This window comes from Orycteropus afer, unplaced genomic scaffold (genome assembly GCF_000298275.1).
Source record: "Orycteropus afer afer isolate SDZICR_OR568_19922 unplaced genomic scaffold, OryAfe1.0 scaffold00166, whole genome shotgun sequence".
Classification (NCBI taxonomy): domain Eukaryota; kingdom Metazoa; phylum Chordata; class Mammalia; order Tubulidentata; family Orycteropodidae; genus Orycteropus; species Orycteropus afer.
In genome coordinates this window covers 3,293,865-3,316,641 of record NW_006921753.1, presented here as the reverse complement: position 1 = coordinate 3,316,641, position 22,777 = coordinate 3,293,865, and the positions used below count along the sequence as shown (strand labels likewise).

Below are 22,777 nucleotides of genomic sequence, written 5' to 3'. Positions count from 1 at the left end.
TTGAGTAAGAAAGGGAAAATATTATTCAAACCAGAAAGGAAAAAAAGAAAACGATAAAGTTAGAAAAGGCTACAGTAACATACTCATAAGGAGCCCTAGTGACACAGTGGTAAAGGACTCAGCTGCTAAACAGAAAGTCTGTAATTTGAACCCACCAGCCACTCTGCAGGAGAAAGATGAGTCAGTCTGCTTCCATAAAGATTTACAGCCTTGGAAACCCTATAGGTCAGTTGTACTCTGTCCTGTAGGGGTTGCTATGAGTTGGGATCGACTTAATGGCAATAGGTTTAGGGTTTTTCATTAGTGGGTATGAAGTTGTTTCTCATTGTGGTTTTGATATTCATTTCCTTAATGACCAATGACTATGAACATCTTTTCATGTACTAATTGGCCATTCTTTGGAGAATTGTCTCTTCAAGGCCTTTGCCCATTTTTTAATTGGGTTGTTTGTCTCGTTTGGGTTGTTTGCTGAGTTGTATGAGTTAAATATATTGTGAGTATTAAACTCTCATCAGATATATGGTTCCCTGATATTTTTTCTCCCATTCTATGGGTTACATTCTTCTCTTTCTTGATAAAGTCCTTTGATGCAGGAAAGTTTTTAATTTTGATGAAGTTCATTTTATTTATTTTATTTTTTGTTGCTTGTGTGTAGAGTCCAATCTAAGAATCAGTTGTTAAAAACTAGAAGCTGAACCTTTATTCCTATATTTCCTTCTAAGCGTTTTGTAGTTTTAGTTCTAATATTTACGTCGTTGGTCCATTGTGAGTTAAATTTTGTATGTCATGTAGGATATGATTCAACTTCATTCTTTTGCATCTGGAGATCCAGTTGTCTCCGTGCCAGTTATTGAACAGACTTGGTACACTTATAGAAAATCAGTTGATAATAGATGTATGGGTTTATTTCTAGACTCTGAATTTCTATATCATTGGTCTATATGCCTGTCCATATAACAATACTAGACTCTAGTTTACTGTAGCTTTTTGGTACATTCCATAAACCCAAACCCATTGCCATCAAGTTGATTCTGACTCATAGTGATTCCCATTGGGTTTCCAAGACTGTAAATCTTTACAGAGTAAAGCTGCGGGGAGCAGCTGGTGGGTTTGAACCATCAACCTTTAGTGAGCAGCCAAGTGCATTTCCCACTACACCACCAAAGCTCCTCAACATGGTACATCAATATGTTTGAAATCAAGAACTGAGTGTTATTACTTTGGTCATCTTGATTGGTTTAGCTATTTAGAGCCTCTTGCAATTCCATCTGAATGATGATTGGCTTTTTCATTTTTGCAAAGAAGGCTGTTTGAATTTTGATTGGGATTGTGTTGAAACTGAAGATTGCTTTGGGTAGTTTTCACATCTTAATAAGTATTCCAGTACGTGGACATGGGATTTCTTACCATTTGTTTGGGTCTTTAACTTATTTCACCAATGTTTTATAGTTTTCATTGTACAATATCTTCTACCTCCCTGGCTAAGTTTATTCCTAAGTACTTTATTCTTTTAGATATTATAAACAATTATTTTCTTACTTTTCTGAGTGTTCACAGCTAATGTATAGAAACACAGTTTGTGTGTGTGTGTGTGTGTGTTTGTGTGTGTGTGTGTGTTGATCTGGAACCCTACAACTTTGCTGAATTTATTTACTACCTTTAGTAGTCTTCTTGTGGATTTTTTTTAATTTTATTTTCTATATATAAGATCATGCCATCTTTTACTTCTTCCTTTCCTGTTTGGATACACTGATTTTTTTTTTTCCTGCCTCATTGCTCTGGCTATAGTCTCCAGTACATTGTTGAACCACAATGAGAAAAGCAATCATCTTTGTCTTGTTCCTGATCTTAGGGCTAAGGTTTTCGGTCTTTCTCCATTGAATATAATGTTAGTGGTGAAATTTTTGTTTTGTTTTGTTTTTCAACAAATCCCCTCTATTATGTTGAGGAATCTACCTTTTGTTCCTAGTTTGTTGAGTGTTTTTATCATGAAAGGGAGAAAGTCAGGATATTAATTGACCACAAGCTCAATTCAAATCAGAAGTATGATGTGTTTATTAAAGAAAAAAAAAAAAGTAATTAACTCCAGAGCTCCATTAAAGATGTATAGTATCCTTATCAACTGACAAATAGTTCCACTTTTCATCTAGAGTGTTACAGCAAGGCTAGGAAGAATGATTTTGTTAATTGAAGCATTCATTTCACCCAACCTTGATAAAACTTTATGCCATTGGTAAATTTTATTCATACACATTTGTTCTCTTTTGCCTCGCAGCAATCCCACAGGGGGTACTATTAATTCATTTCACAGCCTCTGTTTTCTCGTATGAGTTCCAGTCTAAGCTACTGTAACTTGTCTATGACCTTAGGCAAGCTATATTGCTTGGTTATAAACCCAGTTCATTTTAATAAAACACATTCTCACTTCAGGATACCATACATGTGATGAGCTGTTATGGAAACTGAAAAGGTTATACCAGAAGAGACTCAAGGGAACATGAAGGGAATCTTCAAGTGTTTGAAATTCTTTCATGAGAGAAGGAATAATTTGTGTGGTTTCAGATTAAAGAACTAAGGCCAATAGGAAGAATTTGTAAGATAATAATTTTTTTATTGTGGTGAGTGTATACATGTACGTACATATTATTTTATGTGTGTTTGTATTATATATATACCCTCCATATACATAGAGAGAGAGAGAGAGCGCGCTCTGGTAGCACAGTGCCTAAGGCATATGACTGCTAACCAGAAGGTTCGTGGAAACCCACGAGCCACAATGCTAAAGCAAGTCTGGGCAGTCTACTTCCATAAAGATTTACTGCCTTGGAAAGCCAGTGGGGGTCACTATGAGTTGGAATCAACTCGATGGCAGTGGTGAGTGGGATATATATATATATAAATATATAAAGGGGTGGGGGAACTCACTGCCATCGAGTTGGATCCGACTCATAGCAACCCCTCCTTGGGTTTCCAAGCCAGATCACTACGGAAGTAGGTTCCCCCATCTTCCTTCCGAGGAGTGGCTGCTGAGGATGAACCATGAGCCTTCTGGTTAGCAGTCAGGTGCCTTAGGCACTACACCACCAAAGCTCCTATCTTTCTATCTTTCTTTCTATCTATCTATCTATCTATCTATCTATGTATATACAGAAAGTATCATTTTAACATTTTTTACATGTACAATTCATTGACATTAATTACTTTTAGTTTGTGTAACCATCACCTCTATCCATTTCCATCACTCTTAACAGAAGCTTAGTGTCCAGTTTTGCTAATATTTTAAAAAATTAGAAACTGAACTGCCCAGTAATGGAATAACAATGCTGGCTATCTTTGTGCAAGTTGGATAACTAACTCTCCAGAGTATTGTAGTAAAATGAATTCTTGTCTTGGGAAGAAGGTTAGACAAGAAGGCCTCTCAAGTGACACCCAACTGGGAGAGTCCAATTGTGTTTGATTTTGTTGGCTTGGTTAGTGCATCAATTGTGATTTGTAGTTTTTAGTAGGGAATTGTTTGTTGCATTTGCAACAATATAATTATTTTTCTTATAATTTAGGATTAACATATTCCATTTGTGAAAAAACTTTTAAGAGCTTCAACAAGGAAGGAAAGCATGAATAGTGTTTGGTGTAATTACCTCCAGAAAAAATATTACGCTGTTTCCCAGAATACATCCCCAGAGTGAAGGTCTGCATTTGTTCCATTTCATTCCTAACTCTACAGTCCGCATTTGTTCCATTTCATTCCTAACTCTACAATCATATTAGAGGTGATGAGGAGAATCATTTGGTAGTGTATTTGAGCAGAGAATAGAGTTTGAAAAGTATTATTAAGTTTGCTAAGATGAACTTGTACAAATGTAAACTGGTAATATACCACTGTAAAAACCAGTGCCTATATAGCAAAAGGTCCTTGAAATGGCTTACTAAAAGCCACAGCATGATGTTGTTGTTGTTGTTGTTGTTGTTGTTTTGCCGTCGAGTCGGCCCCGACTCATAGCGACCCCTTCTTGGGTTTCCGAGGCAGTATCACTACGGAAGTAGGATTGCCCAACCTTCCTTCCGAGGAGTGGCTGGTGGGTTTGAACCGCCAGCCATCTGGTTAGCAGGCAAGTGTCTTAGCCACTATGCTACCAGAGCTCCCCAAAACATCTCACTGCTGTGGACTCATGGTGACCCCTCTTTGGGTTTCTGATTGGTCGATTGACCAATCTTCCTTCCAAGGAGTGGCTGGTGGTTTGAACCACCAGCCTTCTGGTTAGCAGTTAAATGCCTTAGGCACTGTGCCACCAGAACTTCCACAAGCATGATAGTGGTTGAAAAACTGTAGAATTTATTTTGAGAATGCCTTTCTAGCCCTCTTTCTGGAACTGGTATATCCCTTTCCCCAAATGGCTGAGTCATTCATGAAGGACAAGTATAACTAAGATAGGAAAATAAGTATTAATTCAAAATTGATGTAAAAACAGCAAGTTCTCCAATAAGAATAAAATTAAATGTGCCAGTGTTTCAAAGTTAAAATAAGCCTTTGCTTCTAACCTATTTCCTGGTAAGTATAATAATAGAAGGAAGTTTTCAGTCCTTGTAGCCACTTGCTAAGGTCTGAAAAGTATACTTAAATGAGTTTCTAAAAAAGACAGCTCCACTGTGAATCTTTAATATGTCAGATCTTTCCTCTTCGTTATCTGAAGGGCTAGGTGCTTGTCATGTTCATTTTTTAAAAACTTGCAGTGTCTTCCTCTCCCCATCCCCTTTTCCAATTTCTTTCTAGACTTAGTAATCGTAACATAATTTTCGCAGAAAGATTTGTGATCCATTGAAAGTACTAAGGAGAAAAAAATGAACTAAAAAATCCTCTTTAATTCAATGTATTACCCATTTAAAAATTGAATAGTACAGATGTTGACAATCTCTGACAACTTCCCATTTGATAAGATGGTGATTTCTAAAAAATGGATCCCTTTCCTATTCATGTGTTTGATTATGTATCAGGACAGCAGTTCTTAATACTTGCTCCTCTCAGTTGCTGATACACCTTAACACAAGTCTGGCAAAGAATTCCTGTGCTACACTTGGCCTAATCAATATCATTAACCTCTTGATGAATTCCTCAAAGTCAGCGATGGACCCTAATGATTATTGTAACTTTAGTTTCCTCCAGGAGCATGGCTCTTGGGAGTCATGCAATGAGAGTTTATGGATTAAAAACCCACGTATTAAAAATGAATTTTAAAATAAGTGGCAATTTTCCCTTCTAGAAAATAGGTTTAGATTGCACTTCCATGGAACCTGGGAGCTGGAGAGAAAGATGGCAAGTTTTCCCTTTAATGTCTTATTTAATGTGAAATTTTAGGAGTTTCAGTTAAGAGTTAAAAACTACATCAAGCCCTTCACCAAATCCTTGGGGCAGACGTGTTTTGATGTTCAGAATTTTTTATATTTTAGTGAAATGATACATTATTTGTAGCTTATGTTATGTAATCCCCTGGTGCATGTTCAAATACTTGAGTAGTCAGATAGCAATAACGTATGAATAGCATATGAATGTGTGAGTAAACATAGTAAAATAAAACAGCTTCAATTCAAGATTTGTAGCCAAATGAGTTCAGATCAAGTTTGTCACCAAATAAGAATGACAAATCTTTTAATTTCCAGAACTTTTGTAGTTTTCAGGTTATAAGTAGGCATTTGTGGATCTATAATGTTTCTTTCATTAACTGACAACATGGTGCAGTTGTTTAATGAATCATCATATTATCTCTAGTTTGAAGTGAATAAGTATAAAACTTGTTGCTGTTTTTTTCATTTTCCCAAGAAAAGGAAAAGACAAATATCTGCACACAGTTTTGGGATGATTTTATTAAGCAATATCTATGTACATCTTTTCACTGAAAGCCAAACCAGATTCCATGGTGTGGATTCCAGCTTCTGGCAACCCCATGTGTACACTGGAATTGATCCACATAGGGTTTTCAAGCCTGGGACCTTTTGGAAGCAGATTGTAAATCCTGTGAGATAGATATTCATATCATCATTTTCATTTTACAAAGGAAAGGAAGGATTCAGAAGAGTGAAATAACTTAATATAGATCACAGAGCATATCAAAACTAAGACTTAAAATCAGATCTTTTCTCCAGATCCCATCTCATTCTAACAAATCTTATTTTTATCAAAATAACTCCAATAGGCTAGACATTGGAAATTCTGGTATATGCTTGTCTAGAGTTTAATAAATACACTGCCTAAAACTTATTAACTTGAATCATTTACATTCTTTTGGCGGAAGTGGACTCATTGTAAGGTTTGCGGTTTATTTTGATAATTTTTTTAAAGTGTATATAAGTAAAAAGTTTAAACTAATTTCTGGCATGGAAGAATAAGGATTTTTTAGTTTTGTTTTTGTCCTTTTTTTTTTTTTTTTAACTCTTTAGATGTGCCTGGCATCAGAGGGGGTGAAAATAGAAGAATCAAAGCTAATAAAAGCAAAAGAACCAGATGGTGGAAGAATGAACGAACTGGAGAGGGGAAAAGAAGGAAGGGAAATCACAGTGGAGAGAACAGATGAAACCAGTTTACAGAAGGACACAGAATTTGAAAAATCGGCTAAGGAAAATGTAAGAGATTCTAAGGAATTAAGAAATTTTCAGGAGCTGCAAATGGATGATATAATGGCTATCAAAATGGAAGATCCCAAAGAAACAGAAAGGGAAGAACTAGAGGAAGATCAAAAGTGTAGTCTTTTCCCTGATTTTTCTTACTCTGCCAGTAGCAAGATAATAATAAGTGATGTTCCCAGTAGAAAGGATCACATGTGCCATCCTCATGGAATTATGATCATTGAGGATCCCACAGCATTAAACAAACCTGAAAAGCTGAAAAAGAAGAAGAAGAAAAGTAAAATGGATCGACATGGAAGTGATAAATCCACACCCAAGAAGACTTGCAAAAAGAGGCAGTCTTCTGAGTCTGACATTGAGAGTGTCATATATACCATTGAAGCCGTTGCAAAGGGAGACTGGGGCATTGAGAAGCTTGGAGAAGCCCCTCGCAAGAAGGTCCGTACATCCTCAAGTGGCAAGGGAAGCCTATTGGATGCCAAGCCACCAAAGAAAAAAGTGAAATCAAGAGAGAAGAAAATGTCAAAGGAGAAATTCTCAGACACTACCAAAGAGTCAAGACCTCCAGATTTCATTAGTCTTTCTGCCAGCAAGAACATTTCTGGTGAGGTGCCAGAGGGTATAAAAGCAGAACCCTTGACCCCCACAGAGGATGCACTTCCACCCAGCCTATCAGGACAGACCAAGCCTGAGGACAGTGACTGTCACAGAAAAATAGAGACTTGTGGCTCCAGGAAATCTGAGAGGTCTTGCAAAGGTGCTCTTTATAAAACCCTGGTGTCTGAGGGCATGCTCACCTCTCTGCGAGCTAATGTTGACAGAGGTAAGTGACTTCCACAAACTTGGGAAGGGGATACAAAGACCAAGCTGATTTTCTCTTTTAGATCTGTTAAAAGAACAACCATAAAGAGATACACATATCAAAATAATATCTTAAATTTGTACAGTTCTTTATGCTTCATAGATCATATATGTTTGTCATTTTACTTACCTGTTTTCCTAGCATCATTGAGCATTTGTATTCTTTTTATAGGTAGTTTTCAGGAAACAGGTATTCAAAATAATCCAAACTTTTTTTTATTTGTATGGGCTTGCTATTTATTTAGAAAGATCAGTGTTGAATGGTTAGAGCTTTTAACCTGGCTTTTAAAACTGATGGAAAGACTTTCCTGAGTCAAGCAAGTATGTTTAACAAATTCTTAACTTGTAGGCTGCATAAAGAAATAGGTTACCTGGCCCTCTCCATTGGATACTCAAAGAGATAATTAAAGTGAAAGAGTCTTTGACATAACACAGCATCTAGAAAGCAATTAATGTGTACACCTATATTCCACAGAATGTTTCATATAAATTCTTCTGTCTAAAAATACATCACCTGGCTAGGTGACTACCTCTTGCCAAGCTAAATTATAGTAAGAGATGTGAGAGCCGTAGGTTTAGCAAACCCTGGATGAAGATACTTTTGGTAGTACATAGTTCTCCAGGGATGTCATTCCAATGAGTCTTTAGGAAAGCAGAATTAATTATGCCCCCCAGCAAAGGACTCTCACTTCTTTGGCTGACTCTCAAAGGGAAAACCTGACAGTAAGCAGTCTATCTTGAGTCACGCAGTACCTGATGGGTTATGCCGAGGCAACTGATCTCAGAGGCTGTAAGTATTTTTTGCATGTTCCATTATTAAAATGGTCCTGCATGAATAATGGGTAGAGGACTCTGGAATAACTACAACTAGAGTCCTGCAAATGAAACCTAAGGGGTCAACATCACTTGTGAAGCAGAAAGATGATTCCCTAACCCCTACCCCAGTGTACCAAGCACAGGCGCTCTCTTGAATTTCCTTAGGGAAACGAAGCTCAGGAAAAGGAAACTCCTCTGATCATGAAGGGTGTTGGAATGAAGAAAGCTGGACATTTAACCAGTGTGGGACCAGTGGGAGCAAAAAGTTCAAGAAGACCAAGACAAAGGAAGATTCTCTCCTTGGGTAAGTGTGAGCACCGTCAGCTATACTGCACAGACCCCAAATGTGATAGGGTTTTCAAGGTAAACATAAGTCACCCACTGCTTATTTTTTGAATATTCATTTAGCATTTACTGCATTCTTACTAAGCACAGTAAGGATTATACAAATCAAATGTACCACATGATTTCTGCTGTTAATCTAGTTGTGGGAGTGAAAATACCATTCACATTTTAGGTATAGGGAGAAGTATGTAGATCTTAGAATGAGACCTGAGTTTCAATCAAGGTTCACTCTGTATTAATGGCATAACATTTTAACTCATTTAAAATCTCCAAGACTCTTTCCCATCTGAAGCTGAGGATGGATGTTACGTAAATATGTTTATACTTTGCTCATTTTACATATTGTTTGTACTTTGTTTAATATGTCTTTATAAAATAATATGACAATTGAAGAGTGTGCAGTAAGTAAAATTATGCCTTTATCTCTAACCTTATTTTCTTTAAATCTTGTTAGCTGTTCCAGGATAAAAAATACTGGGTTGACTATTCTCCAAGCACAGAGCTGAATTAATGTATTGAAATGTAGTATTAAGCAATGACATAATATCAAGAGAAAAATCATTAAAAATTATTTCATTTTTGATATTATGCCAGAGACTCATAATAACAATATAAAGGGTTTTTTTAATAAGCTATGAGGTCCAGTACTTAACACTGTTGAAGAAAGTATCTGCATATTCACTTGTACTATTTTTAAAATGCTTTGAAATTTCTCATTAGCCCAATTTGAAAAGAATACACTAAATAGAAGTAAATACGTTTTTATGTTCTCTATATTTTTTCATGGCCTGGGTCAGGCAAACTTTAGTTTTCAAAGTAACATCTTTTCTTTTGAACACCTTTGCCCAGTGCATTGCATTGTTTGATTTCTTGGCTTCTGCTTCCATAAGTTTAGAGTTTGGATCCAAGTGAAATGAAATCTGTTACAATTTCAATATTTCTTCCATTTATCCTGATGTTGCTTATTGGTCCACTTGTGAGGAATTTTGTTTTATGTTGAGGTGTAATCTATACTGAGGGCTGTAGTCTTTTGCTTTTCATTGTTAAATGCTTTAAGTCCTCTTTGCTTTCAGCAAGCAAGATTGTGTCATCTGCATATCACAGGTTGTTAATGAGTCTTCCTCCAAACCTGATGCTCCATTCTTCATGTAGTCCAGCTTCTTGGATTACCTGCTCAGTGTTAAAAAGCAAAGATGGTACTGAAGTGTGCCTGACCCAAGCCATAGTAGTTTTAGTTGCCTCATATGCATAAGAAAGCTGGGCAATGAATAAAGAAGACCAAAGAAGAATTGATGCATATATATTATGGTATTGGCAAAGAATATTGAATGTACCGTGGATCGCCAGAAGAACAAGTCTGTCTTGGAAGATGTACAGCCAGAATGCTGCTTAAAAGCAAGGATAGCAAGACAACTTCTTACGTCCTTTGGATACATTATCAAAAGAGATTAGTCCCTGGAGAAGGATAACATGCTTGGTAGAGGGTCTTCAAAAAAGGAGAAGACCCCCAACGACACAGTGGCTGTAGCAGTGGGCTCAAGCATGGTAATGATTGTGAGGATGATGCACGACTGGGCATGTTTCGTTCTGTTGCACCAGGGTCACTATGAGTCAGGACAAATTTGATGACACCTAATAGCAACAACATATTTTTTCCTAAGTACCTTTAAAAGTGTGCAACTTTTATGCACCCAATATACTACATTTGGTTTATTCATAAATATTTGCATGTCTGTTTATAGAATAATATATCCCCCCCCCCCTTGGAAGTTAACAGTGCTTTTATAAAGTCTGTTTAATTCTAAGGCTAGCAGTTTTCTTAGAGTGGGAGGGTGGGAATTATTTCCCATAATAATGGTCCCTTGAGATTATTTATATTCAGAGAACATAATTTTATGTATTTCCTTCTCCCTAATATTTTGAAAAATCCAAAGTAGTTCTGATAGTTTTGTTTACATTATCTTTAAACAATGGCATGAAAACCCTCCCAGTTGTCAGTGTCAAATCACATTTTCAAATGCAGAATTTCCTAAAAAGTGACCTGGGATCTGAGCCAATACTATGTGTCTTGTAGAAGAACTGCCAGTGCTTTGTAAGGTCTCCATGCCAAGAGAGTGGCGGGTCTTACTGTAAACAATATGGATTCCCGGGTAACACAGCAGTCATTAAGGCTTCCCATCTGAAAGTTCCCTGCCACTTCCATTAGGAACTTCTAAAGCTGTGAGAGAGCAGTTTTTCACCAACTTGAGGAACAAGAAAAGTGAAACAATCTTTTAAAAAGCTGTCTCTGAAAAGAGCTTGATGTGTGAATTGGATTTGTTTTATTTATTTATTTATTTTTACCATTTCTGAGGAAGTCACATACATGTAACTAAGAGTGTCGTTTTCTATAGGCTAAAACAACAGTAAACTTCAGGGATCACCAGCCCCCTCCCCCCACCCCCCGTTTTAAATATTGGCCTATTTGGGTTTGTTTACTATGTTCAAAAGATACCATAATAGTGCCTGAGCATTGAGAAATGCCAGTTCCTCTTAGTCTTTTCTGAGATTTCTAGATGAACATTTGAATTTTTTTTTTATCTCAGAAAATGTGTTACCTATCTAGCTACCTGCTGTTGTTGTTAGATACTGTTGGGTCATTTCTGACACATAGTGACCCTGTGTGCAACAGAATGAAACAGCCTGTCCTCCTGCACCACTAGTTAACTATAGCCAAGAAAAATCACTCAGTATCGGCAATTATAATTTTACAGACCTTTCCAAGAAATACACAGATTATTCTTCTCATTTATACCAAGGAATCTTTTACTGTTATATCTTGCATTTTTACATGTTTCTCTTGGATATTCAGACTATATTCACAACTTATAGATAGCTGTCTGAGAGTATCTGATTAGCTTCAGCTAATACCAAATTTTCCATCGATATCAGCATTTTTTTTAACTGAATGAGAAAAGATGGCTTTATTAAGTAAGGAACATTCCTCAACACACACTCGCCACACACATACCCCATACATATTGCTTTGATAGAATTTAGTGGTGGCCCTTTTCTGTTGACAGTGCTGATGGTCCTCTTATGGTCTTGTCTCTGCTTCACAATTCTTGCACTAGCCGCCAAAAGCAAGAACAGTTATAGGTAGAAATATGTCAAGACATCTCTTAGCTAGCAGCCTGACACATTAGGTTCCTCAGAGTTGGTAGACAAAGCTGTTTGCCTCTTCCCATTATGCCCTCCATTTCCCATCTACCAAACATAGTGATTCTCCTGCAGCTATTCCGTCTGTCTGGGTTGCATCTTAGTTAATAAGTCTCACAAAGTGAAAGCCAGCAGCCAGCCTCAGCTCCAGCAGGCAAACAGCCATTTCTGTGTGGGGGCCATAGAGACCGTCAGAACCAGCCCAAGGATTTCCCAACTTCAACGGTGGCATTTTTTAAATCAAATGTGGTTTGAGTTAAAGTGGTGTTGCCTCTCTGCCAGTGTGCTTATTGAAAATTGGCTTGGCTTTGCTCATTCAGTGTTTTATCCTCATCCAGGTCAGCCATCCAGAATTTTTTTTTCTAATATTCAGAAATTTCATTTGCATTCTGTTTGTGCCTATATGGTTTTCAATCAAACATTTACCACTAATTTTTTTTAAAAAAAATCTGATCCTACAAAATGACCAAACTACATGTATCTAAGCGTGGAGGTATATACATATACAGGTATGCATCACTTAATGTCCACAATACATTCTGTGAAATAGAATGTTACGATATTTGGCTGTGTGCAAGCACATGTCCATGTGGTGTAGGGGCTCCCAGGCCAGTGCACCAGGGGGGCTGCAGTGCAGCACACAGTCTAGGCACCTCCTACTGTAGACACCTCAGGTGAGCATTCAGCCTGGTCCCACCTGCCATTCACTGCCTTCTGCTAAGGCAGCTGCAGGGAAGGCCAGCTCACCCATGAGAAACCTGCCTAGAGAGGGGAACAGTGCTGACCAAGGGAGCTATGGGCACCGAGCCAGGGCTTGGCCACCCAAGATGCGTACCTTTCTATCGAAGCCCTACAGGACCACACCAGGCAAAACAAAGCTACTAGACCTGCTAAGTCACAGGAGCCAAGAGAAAACAGGATAGAGAGTTTGGGCCTGGGTCTCCATCATCGCCGACTAGATAGCTTCCAGGCCATATGCAGCAGCTGGGTAGAAGTGAGTCTCTGACCTCAAGACAAGGATCTGGGTTTCCTGGCACTTAGACACCTGGGTGCCTCAGGCCACAGACGTATTTGCAGTTGGACGGTGCCTGAATGGATGTTAAGTACTACATACGTATATATGAATATCTGGAATAAGCAACTATCTAAATAAACTATACTTGGTCCTGCACTTAGGAAGAATTCCCATATCAATGGAAAAAATGGGAAATTCTCCATGTCAAAAATACTCTGCTTTTCTAAGGTAATAATAGAACCTGTCATGTGGATTTACTAAAAAATTGTTGGTAAACCTTCTCAAGCATTTTCTGAAAAGATGGTGTTTTGTTTTGTTTTGTTTTCCCCTTGCACAGAATTGACTAACAATGTTCTCTTTCTATGGGACACTGTTCTCAAATGGAATATAATAAAATATATCTTGTATCATTTTCTGTTCAGATATTTACATCATGTACTGATTAATCCCCACCCCTCTTTTATTAGCTCAGCAAAGCTGGATGAAGAATTTGAAAAAAAGTTTAACAGCCTTCCTCAATATAGTCCTGTTACATTTGACCGGAAATATGTACCTGTCCCAAGAAAAAAGAAGAAAACGGGGAACGTGTCCTCAGAACCGACTAAAACCAGCAAAGGTTAGATATGTGCTATACCTTCTTGTAGCATGGTCAGAATCTCGGCTGGCACCTCTTCTCAGTTTCTGCAACTCTCTTTTTCTTTATGTAATTGGAACTGGAATTGAGGCAGGAGTGAGCTAAGATTCTGGTTGCTTTCCAAAATTATCTTGGTCTTTGACTCCTTTCTCTTTCCTGTCTTACGTGCCTTTGTAATTCTCCTCAGCCTCCATGCTTTGACATCCTAAACTGTACATTTCTGCTTAAAGTTGTAAACAAGCTTTTTCTAAACAGTTTACATGTGGTCTTCCATCTTCTGCCCTCCAGAATTCTAATTTGAAATGCTGAGCTTCTCTTCAGCAGAAAGTGCTGGCTGATTCCATTTATTCTGTTCCCTGTGTCTGCAACAGGTAGACTCTGGAACAGTGAAGTGGTTCTGTTGCCAGATGGGCAGGCTCCATTCTTTGCTGGCAGTAGGGACAAATGAAAGTAAACTTCTTCACACTACTCTGACAATATTTTTTATTAGTTTTGCTAAATTTAGAAAATCTATTCATGTTGCTTATTTTTTTTTTCAAGAATATCAGTTTCTCCCTTACATATATCAAGAAAGCTTTTAAAATTAAATATGACTTGGATTAATCTCCACATTCAGCAGGAGCAATACTGCAGTCCAACAGGGAATTTTGAAGAGTGTAGGCACATTTTCATTGGTCATAACAACTGGGGCCACTGTTGACATTTAGGAGGCCAGAGCCAGGATGGTAAACATTTTGCTCTGCTCAAGACAGGCAAGCACAATGAGGGACTGTCCTTTCCAAATGACAATATTTTTCCTATTGTGGAAAAAAAAAAAAAAAAGCTATCTTCTAATATTACATTCTCTCACTGCCATCAAGTCCAATCCGACTCCTAGAGACCCCTCTTTGAGTTTCCAATGTGGTGTCAGTATGGAAGTAGATTGCCCAGTCTGTCTTCCAAGGAGTGGCTAGTGGGTTTGAACCGCCAGCCTTCTGGTTAGCAGTCAAATGCCTTAGGCACTACCCCACCAGAACTCCTTTTTTGGGGATTTTACATTAGGTGGGCCTAAAGGTTGATGGGGAGAATGTACCTCTAGTTTTCCACACAGATATGAAGGCTTCATTGAGTTAGCTCTCCTGGAAGGACAGGGAGTGGAAAGATGAAGAACTGATATGACAGAGCCTTTGTTGTTCTCAGGATCAAATTTTGAGCAGGATTTTATGGAAGGATTCTTGTAATTATCTTGCAAAAATGGCTGCCTGTTATACCTACTTTACATCACATGAGATTAATTCCTTTGTTTTGTGTATTTTGCATGGAAGATGAATGGATACCTCTCTTTCTCATCTATAGCTAGATATATACATATTTCTTTAAATCTTTTTAGATTCTAGCAATCTTGGGTCATTATTCAGAGATAAATATTAATGAGATAGAATTTCATAAATCAAGGGAATATTTAAGATATAAGGACTAGGGAAAATTACAATTTCTTCTCTAAAGATACCTAAGCTTTCCTCTTTCACAATCTAAACAACCTTTGTGCACTGAAATTGACACTATGGAGGTCACTGTGAGATCTGTGTCTCAAACAGAACTGAAAGGCTAAAGAAAACTGACTCTTCATGATTAAAAGCAAGGATATACATAAAAGTCATTTTAGAATTAGCTCAGTTCTCCTCTGTAGTTAATAAAAACAAGTCTAGTGAATAAAGAACTAAACAAGATATGTTGTTGTATCACTAGGTTTGCTCATCTGGGAACATAAAATAGGGTTATGTCAAGATCTTCTAAGATAGTAAGGAAAGAAATAAAGTAGACTTGCTGACAGGTAGCTAGCTGAGCACAATCATGAATTACCAAATGAAATGACAGTCTTTGTGCACTGGAGACGTTTAGAAATAGGCAAAGTAGTTCATGGGTCCGAAGATGCCAGGCATCTTGAGCTCCCATAATTCTTAGATTTAAAGTTGCTGATAAATACCTGACAGCCAATAAAAGTGAAACTTAATTGATTGACATGCAGAATGTGTTCTCTTTTTCAACTCCTTGTAGTTTCAAACATTGAGTTTAGAGCTATGAAATTGGCTGAATTATCTATCAGCGAATGTAACAATAGCTTTATGTTTGTAAAGCTATAAATCCCTGAAGTTACGGTCTATTTTCATGAGACCTTCTCTTGGGTGTTAGTTGTCTGCTATATGATTTCCCTTTCCCAGCTGAGATTAACAATATTTCTTTTGATGTGAAATAGCTTTTTGGGGGTTTGGATTATACGTTCATACAATATCATCTTAACTCTCCTGTTATGCCTCTTGAGCCACATGTCCCTGGTTCTTACACAGTATATCAATAGTTATGTATGTGGGAAGTCTTCCCAGACTTTAGATTTTACTCTGCATTCCAACTCTTAGGGCAAGGTGCAATTAAAATAAAGCAGAAATTAAATAATAAAGCCTGTATTTAGCAAACTAAAGAAATAGTATTTGTGATTGATTATAATTTAGCATTAGCAGCACCAGTGTATTAGCCTACAAGTCATTAATGAAATTATCATACCAGCTGTGCTGTAATTACCTGATCTTAGGGGATAGAGCAGATTGTTTTCTTAGACTCTAGACCCTTTACACTTTTGCATAATGAATCTTTCAAAGCAAACATCGTATATATCATTAGTGCATTAGTAAAAGAGCATGTGTTCATAGAAAACTTAGTTTTCTTCCAACAATTTACTATTTGTCTATATTGTATTTTCTCCTATTTTCAGTTATCACTGAGTATTCATTATATATAGGTATATTTTTTTTTTCATATATCATACTGGATTCCTCTTTAGATACTTCAAGTTATGTAAAGTAGTTTTTTCTGAAATGTAATATCCAGAAGAAATGATTGTATATGCATTGATACAGTTGTATGTATCAGAATCATAGTATTTGCTTAGGTTTATGCCTGTTTTCCAAAAAAATCTCCTTGATTTATATCTATATTTCCAAGTCATCTCTCTCTTTCCACTTGTTCACCAACTGCCTCTACCAGTCTTTATGTCTATGTAATGGCTCTTGTCAGAAACTGGGATGATAGTAACTGCAAATGCCACTTTCTTCCAACTAGGCTTGGGTTATGTTATAGTAGGGCTAGAGCATAATAATTTCGAAATAGAATTTCCTTTGACTTCCAAGAAAAAATTATTCAGTAAATTCCAATCCATCTGACTAAGAATGCAATTCAGCTAAAGTAACCCATTCAGGTATTTCCTGGGTTATCTCTCACAATTAGTGTATATATTTTAAATGAAAACTTTAGATTGTATGTAATTTGTTGTAAATACTTAAAAGATTTGTTTGACATGTTATCTTAAATATATAATTAATGTATGAAAAATACTATTTATGAAAGGATCAGAAGTCAGAGTTCTCTACTACATAGTAATTTACAAACATAGAAGGGTCATGAAGGAAAAAAAGATTGGGTTTAATATAGAGTATTTAAATTGTGCCCCATTTTGACCCTTAAATACCCTTCTCCTTTATCTCTTCTGTCTCCTCACACTATTCCTTGGCCCATTGTCAATCATACTCTTGGACTTTCTCAATTTTTTTCTAAACCATATTCATATTTTAAGATTGAAATTTCAAATGTGTTAAGACTTTGAGATATTAAAAAATCACAGTGATAATAAAAGAGGCAGATTTATAAAAGTAAAGGCTGAAGACAGAATTCCCTGTTTGAGATGAAGTCAGCCTGGGGATGCTTTCACTCCTAGAGAACTGAGATATGATGATCGGTAGGCATATCTTTCTTATCAGAACTTACAGTTTGCTTGATGTTGGACAGAGCTCTGTATCCTGTCCTGTAACTGTTGTGAGTAGTCATTGCCACCATATTCTTCTTTTGCCATCGTGGGCCCACGTGTTCATGTAATAATTAAGGCAAAACCAGAAAACCAAATCAAACTCATTGCCATCAAGTTGGTTCTGATTCATAGCAACACCCATTGGGTTTCCAAGGCTGTAAATCTTTGCAGAAGCAGACTGCCTCATCTTTCTTAATTAAGGCAAAAGAAATTATTATATTTGCTATTTATAACAATTTTGACTTTATTTTCTTTAGACAGGCTATAAGGCATATATACCTACCATACTACTAGGCAAAACTAATTTGTTCACTTGTGAACTCTGAAATTGCTGCTTTTTGGTGACTGCATTTAGATCTTACCTGCTGCTTTCTTTTCAAGACTGTCATTTTCTTTTTTATCTGAAGTTGTCATTTACTTAGATTTGTTTTATAGCTACAGTTTTGTAAAGTGGAAGCAAGGAAGTTTAAAATGGTTGTTGTTAATGGAGAGTATGTTTATAAAAGCTCCTTTACAGAAATCACTCTGGATGTTCTTTTTTTTCATGTTAAAATCAACGAACTCTATCTTTAGCTTTGCCTTCAGTTAAATTACACTTGTTAGATTTCTGAATGTGATTGGGTATGAAGAGGTGTACCATTTTCTTCTTTCCTAACCCATTCCTTGCATCAAATGTTAGCTTCTGTGAACCACTTCATTATGTTCTTGTTCTTGTACACAGTAATGAATACCAAAACCACTCTGTCTGTGAGCCAATACCTTAATACTATTAAATTATTTTCCTACAGTTAAATCATTAGGATCCTTAGATCCTGAGAATTCTCAAGATTACTTTTCTATTTCCTTCTACCTACATTTTCCATGATTACCCATGTATCACTTGGGTGTATCAGCCTGCAGTTTCCTGGGTTGTGTAAAATACCTATGATGCAGTGACTGCAAATGGCTTATAGAGAATACTTGTAATATTCGTGCATTATGTACATAGGATATATTTTCTTTGTACTTGTTAACTTTTTTTCCCCTCATATTACTCACCTTTTCCCAAAGCAGCAAACAAGGAAGCATTTTCTAATTCCATTTCAAACTACCACTTGGTCAACTCAGAAGTGTTTGCTGTTCATTATTTGGAGGGATGTGTCAGTGTAGTCATCAAAAAACACTTGCACAGCTTTATGACATCAGTAATAAGAGCAACTACTTTCATTTCTTGACCTCTAACTTTGTGCTAGGCATTGCTTTAAGAGCTTTATTTATTCATGCAAAATAATATTTATTGAGAGCTAGTTACATGCTAAGCACCATTCTAGGCATTTAAAACGTAGCTGTGAATAAAAACAAAGAACAGCTGCCACCATGGAGATTACATTCTAATACATGGACCAGGCAATAAACAAGCCAAAATAATAAACAAAGTATATAGTATTTTAGACAGTGAGAAGTACTATGGGGAATTAAATATTTGATAGAACAACCATGCAGAAGATCACTGAGGAAGGAGAAGACATGAGCCATACTATAGACCCACTAGACATAACAGATATCTATAAAACCCTCTACCCAATAACAGCAGAATATACCTTGTTCTCAAGTGTATAGGGAACATTCTTCAGAATAAACTACATGTGAGACCATTGGAATAATAAATAAAATAAATTTAAAAGGATTGAAATAATACAAAGTATGTGTTCTAGCCACAGTGGAATGAAATTAAAATAAATAAAGAAATTTGGGAAACTCACAAATATATGTGAAAATTAAACTATACACTCCTGAATAACTGTCATACAAACAATTTCAGTACTCTGTTAGAAGTAAAAGCAAAAAGAATTTTATTGAGGAATAGACAATTCGAACTGGGCAGCATATAATGAAAGTATAATATGTTTCAAAGCCCAAGCAGAGTAATAAGAGTTTTTAATACATGCAAATCAGCTGTGATCATAAAGATTTCTAAAATAACTTGTTCTTTCACATAATTTCCACTGATCAGCTAATCTGCTTTCCATCTGAGTTCTTAAATATTACATGTTTCCATGAACAAACTTGATAGCACATCTCTTTCTACCTCCCCAATTTGGTTTCTCTGAAAAAGGATCAATACATTACTAAAAATCTGCCCCAGAATATCTGGATTTTAGCGACCACTACTGGGGGGCTCCAGTGGCGTAGTGTATAAGGCATTTGACTGCTAACCAGAAGGCTGTTGGTTCAAACCCACCAGCCACTCCTCGGAAGGAAGATTGGGCAATCTGCTTCCATAGTGATACCACCTCAGAAACCCAAGGAGGGTCGCTATGAGTCGGAGCTGACTCAACAGCAGTGAATGAATTTGGTTTTTTTTTTTTTTGGTTTACTATATAACCAGCAGTTCATAAAAGGAATGAAAAGAGTAATTCAAAAATGATAACCAGCACAACATACAGGACAAAGCTGAGGAGTGCTGAGCAAGAAGTATATAGCTGCTTATACATTTGTGTATGTATATTAAGTAATATATATACATATTATATGGGAGCTCTGGTGGCATAGTCCCTAAGGCTAACCAGAAGGCTAGCCGTTCAAACCCACCAGCCACTGTTCAGAAGGAAGACTGGGCAATCTATTTCCATAGAGATACCGCCTCAGAAACCCAAGGAGAGGTCACTATGAGTCGAGTCCAACTTGATGGCACATAACAACAACAAAACCTTAAGTCACTGGAAAAAGAAGTGCAAACTAAACATAAAGCAAGCATAAGGAAGGAAGTAATATAGAATAGAGTGAAAATTAACAAAATAAAGAAAAGAAAAATAGAGAAAATCAGTGAAACCAAAAGCTGATCCTTTGGGGGAAAAAATGACAAGTTTTTAGCTAAACTGATCAAGAGAAAAAGTGAGAAGACTCAAATTACTAAAATGAAGAATAATAAAGGTGACATCATTAATGACCTTATGAATGAAAAGGAGATTATAAAAGAATAGTATGAACATTTTATGCCAATAAATTAGATAAGCTAGATGAAATGAACAAATTCCTAGAAAGACACAAATAACTGAAACTGACTCAAGAAGATAGTCTGAATTAGAACTATAACAAATAAAGAGAGTGTGATAGTTAAGGCTGTGTGTCAGCTTGACTGAGCCATGATTCTCAGTGGTTTAGCAGTTATGATATAGTTATCCTCCTCATCCTGAAGCAATTGGCTTGATAGAGTGACCTTCTAAAGACACAGTTATAGTGCTAGCTAGGTGACAATACCTTGCAGGGTTGTGATGCTGTTCTCTAGGAGGCTGTATATGCTCTAAACCAGCATCCAGTATTTGGTACTTTTTTTTCCAATAGCCAGAATTATGGGTCCAGGAACCCAAGGGTGGCCCACTTGGAGAATCATTGCTTGCTGACCCTGTGACTGTTTGCTCTGCAGATCTGGAGGTCTTAGTTCCAAAGGGAGGAATATACCCACCTGGAGACACAATACTGATTCCATTGACCTGGAAGTTAAGAATGCCACCTAGCCATTTTGGGCTCCTCATGCCTCTCTCTCAACAGGGAAAAAAGGGAGTTACTGTACTTACTGATGTGATTGATCGTGATTACCAAGGGCAAATCATGTTGATATTACATAATAGAAGTAAGGAAGAGTGTGTGGAAAACAGGCGATCCCTTAGGGCATCTCTTAATATTCTCATGCCCTGTGATTAAAGTCAATGGAAAAACTACAGCCAATTCTGACATGATTACTAATAGTCCAGATCCTTCAGGAATGAAGGTTTAGGTCACCCCACCAGGCAAAGAACCACAATCAGCTGAGCTGCTTATTGAGGACAAAGGGAATATGGAATGGGTGGTGGAAGAAGGTAGTTCTCAATACCAGCTATGACTGCATGACTAGTTGCAGAAATGAGATCTGTGATTGTTACGAGTATTCCTTCCTTGTATGTGTACATAAACATTTTTGTTTTATTCACTTGTAAGATGTAAATGAGGTTAATGCATTTTCAGTTGTATGTGTGTTAGTTGTATCATGTTAGCTTCAAGTATGATTTTTAAAATTATCTTTATTTAGAGATTATGATTTAAAGAGATATACACAGTTACCAACTTGACAAGGGATGAACAGTGATAGTTAATGTTGTGTGTTGACTTGTCTAGGCCTGGATTCTCAGTGATTTATCAGTTATATTGTAGTTATCCCCCATGATGATATAACGTACTCACCTCCATGATAAGATTTGCTATAAGCAGCCAGTCAGTTGAAAGAGAGTTTCCTTATGGGTATAGCCTGCTTCCAGTATATATGGATGTTTTGGCAAAGCTCTCTGGCTTTTTGCTTAATCTGCATCCTACATCTGATTTGTTGTCATCTGACCTCTGGTTCTTTGGACTTGAGCCAATAGTCTGCTGTATTACCTGCTGAGCTTGGAGTTTGTCAGTCTCCACAGCCTATGAACCAGCAGCTTGCCATCTGACCTGAGATCTTGGTTTCGTCAGCCCCTGCAACACTATGAGTCAGTGGAAGCCTCTGGCCTGATGTCTGATCCATGGGCTTGGGACTTGCCAGTATCTACAACTGTGTGGGCCATTTTCTTGCCATGTGTATACATATGTGTACACAAACACACACACATATATATAAGCATCACTAGTTTTGCTTCTAGAGAATCTATAGTAAGACAGAGATTGAATCAGTAATCAAGAAACCACCTACAAAAATTAAAGCCCAGGCCCAATGACTTTATGGCTGAATTCTACCAAGCATTTAGATGAGAATATCAGTGCTTTACCAACTGTTTCAAAAAATAGAAGTTAAGGAAGGACTTTTCAACCCATTCTATGAGGCCAGTATTACCCTAATAACAGGAACATCAGAAGAAAACTACAGACCAATATCTCTTATGAGTATGTATGCAAAAATTCTAGCAACAAAATACTAGCAAGCCAAATCCAGCAACATATAAAAAGAATTACCCATCATGACTAAGTGGAATTTATCCTAGGTATGCAAGGTTGGTTTAACATCCAAAATTTAATTAAGGTAATACACTATATCAATAGAATAAAAATTTAAAAAAATATATATGGTCATCTCAATAGGCCCAGAAAAAGCATTTTGCATAATCCAGCTATCTTTCGTGACAAAATATTCAACAGTGAATAAATGAGAACTTCCTTATGGCATCTGTGAAAATCCCATGATACTGAAAACTTTACCCCTACAATCTGGAACAAGACAAGGATATCTCATTGCTTCTATTTAACATTGTACTGAAGATTCTAGCCAGGGCAATTAGACAACAAAAAGAAATAAAAGGCATCTGTATTTGAAAGGAAGAAGCAAAACTGCCTCTATTTGTAGAGGACATGAACTTGTATATTTAAAATCCTAAGGAAGCCACTAAAAAAAAAGAAAACTGTTAGTACTAATAAATGAGTTTAGCAAAGATACAAGATCATTATTAAAAAATCACTT

The 22,777-nt window shown here is 36.8% G+C and overlaps 1 protein-coding gene across 1 annotated transcript in view; it reads left to right on the top strand.

Annotated features, from left to right (window-relative positions):
• BBX (BBX high mobility group box domain containing) overlaps positions 1-22,777 on the top strand; it is a 124,935-nt gene that overhangs the window by 78,058 nt on the left and 24,100 nt on the right. The window contains exons 8-10 of the mRNA XM_007946567.2: positions 6,433-7,441; positions 8,461-8,599; positions 13,321-13,469. Of these exons, the coding sequence (XP_007944758.1) occupies positions 6,433-7,441; positions 8,461-8,599; positions 13,321-13,469 (1,297 nt within the window). The remainder of the gene's footprint in view (positions 1-6,432; positions 7,442-8,460; positions 8,600-13,320; positions 13,470-22,777) is intronic.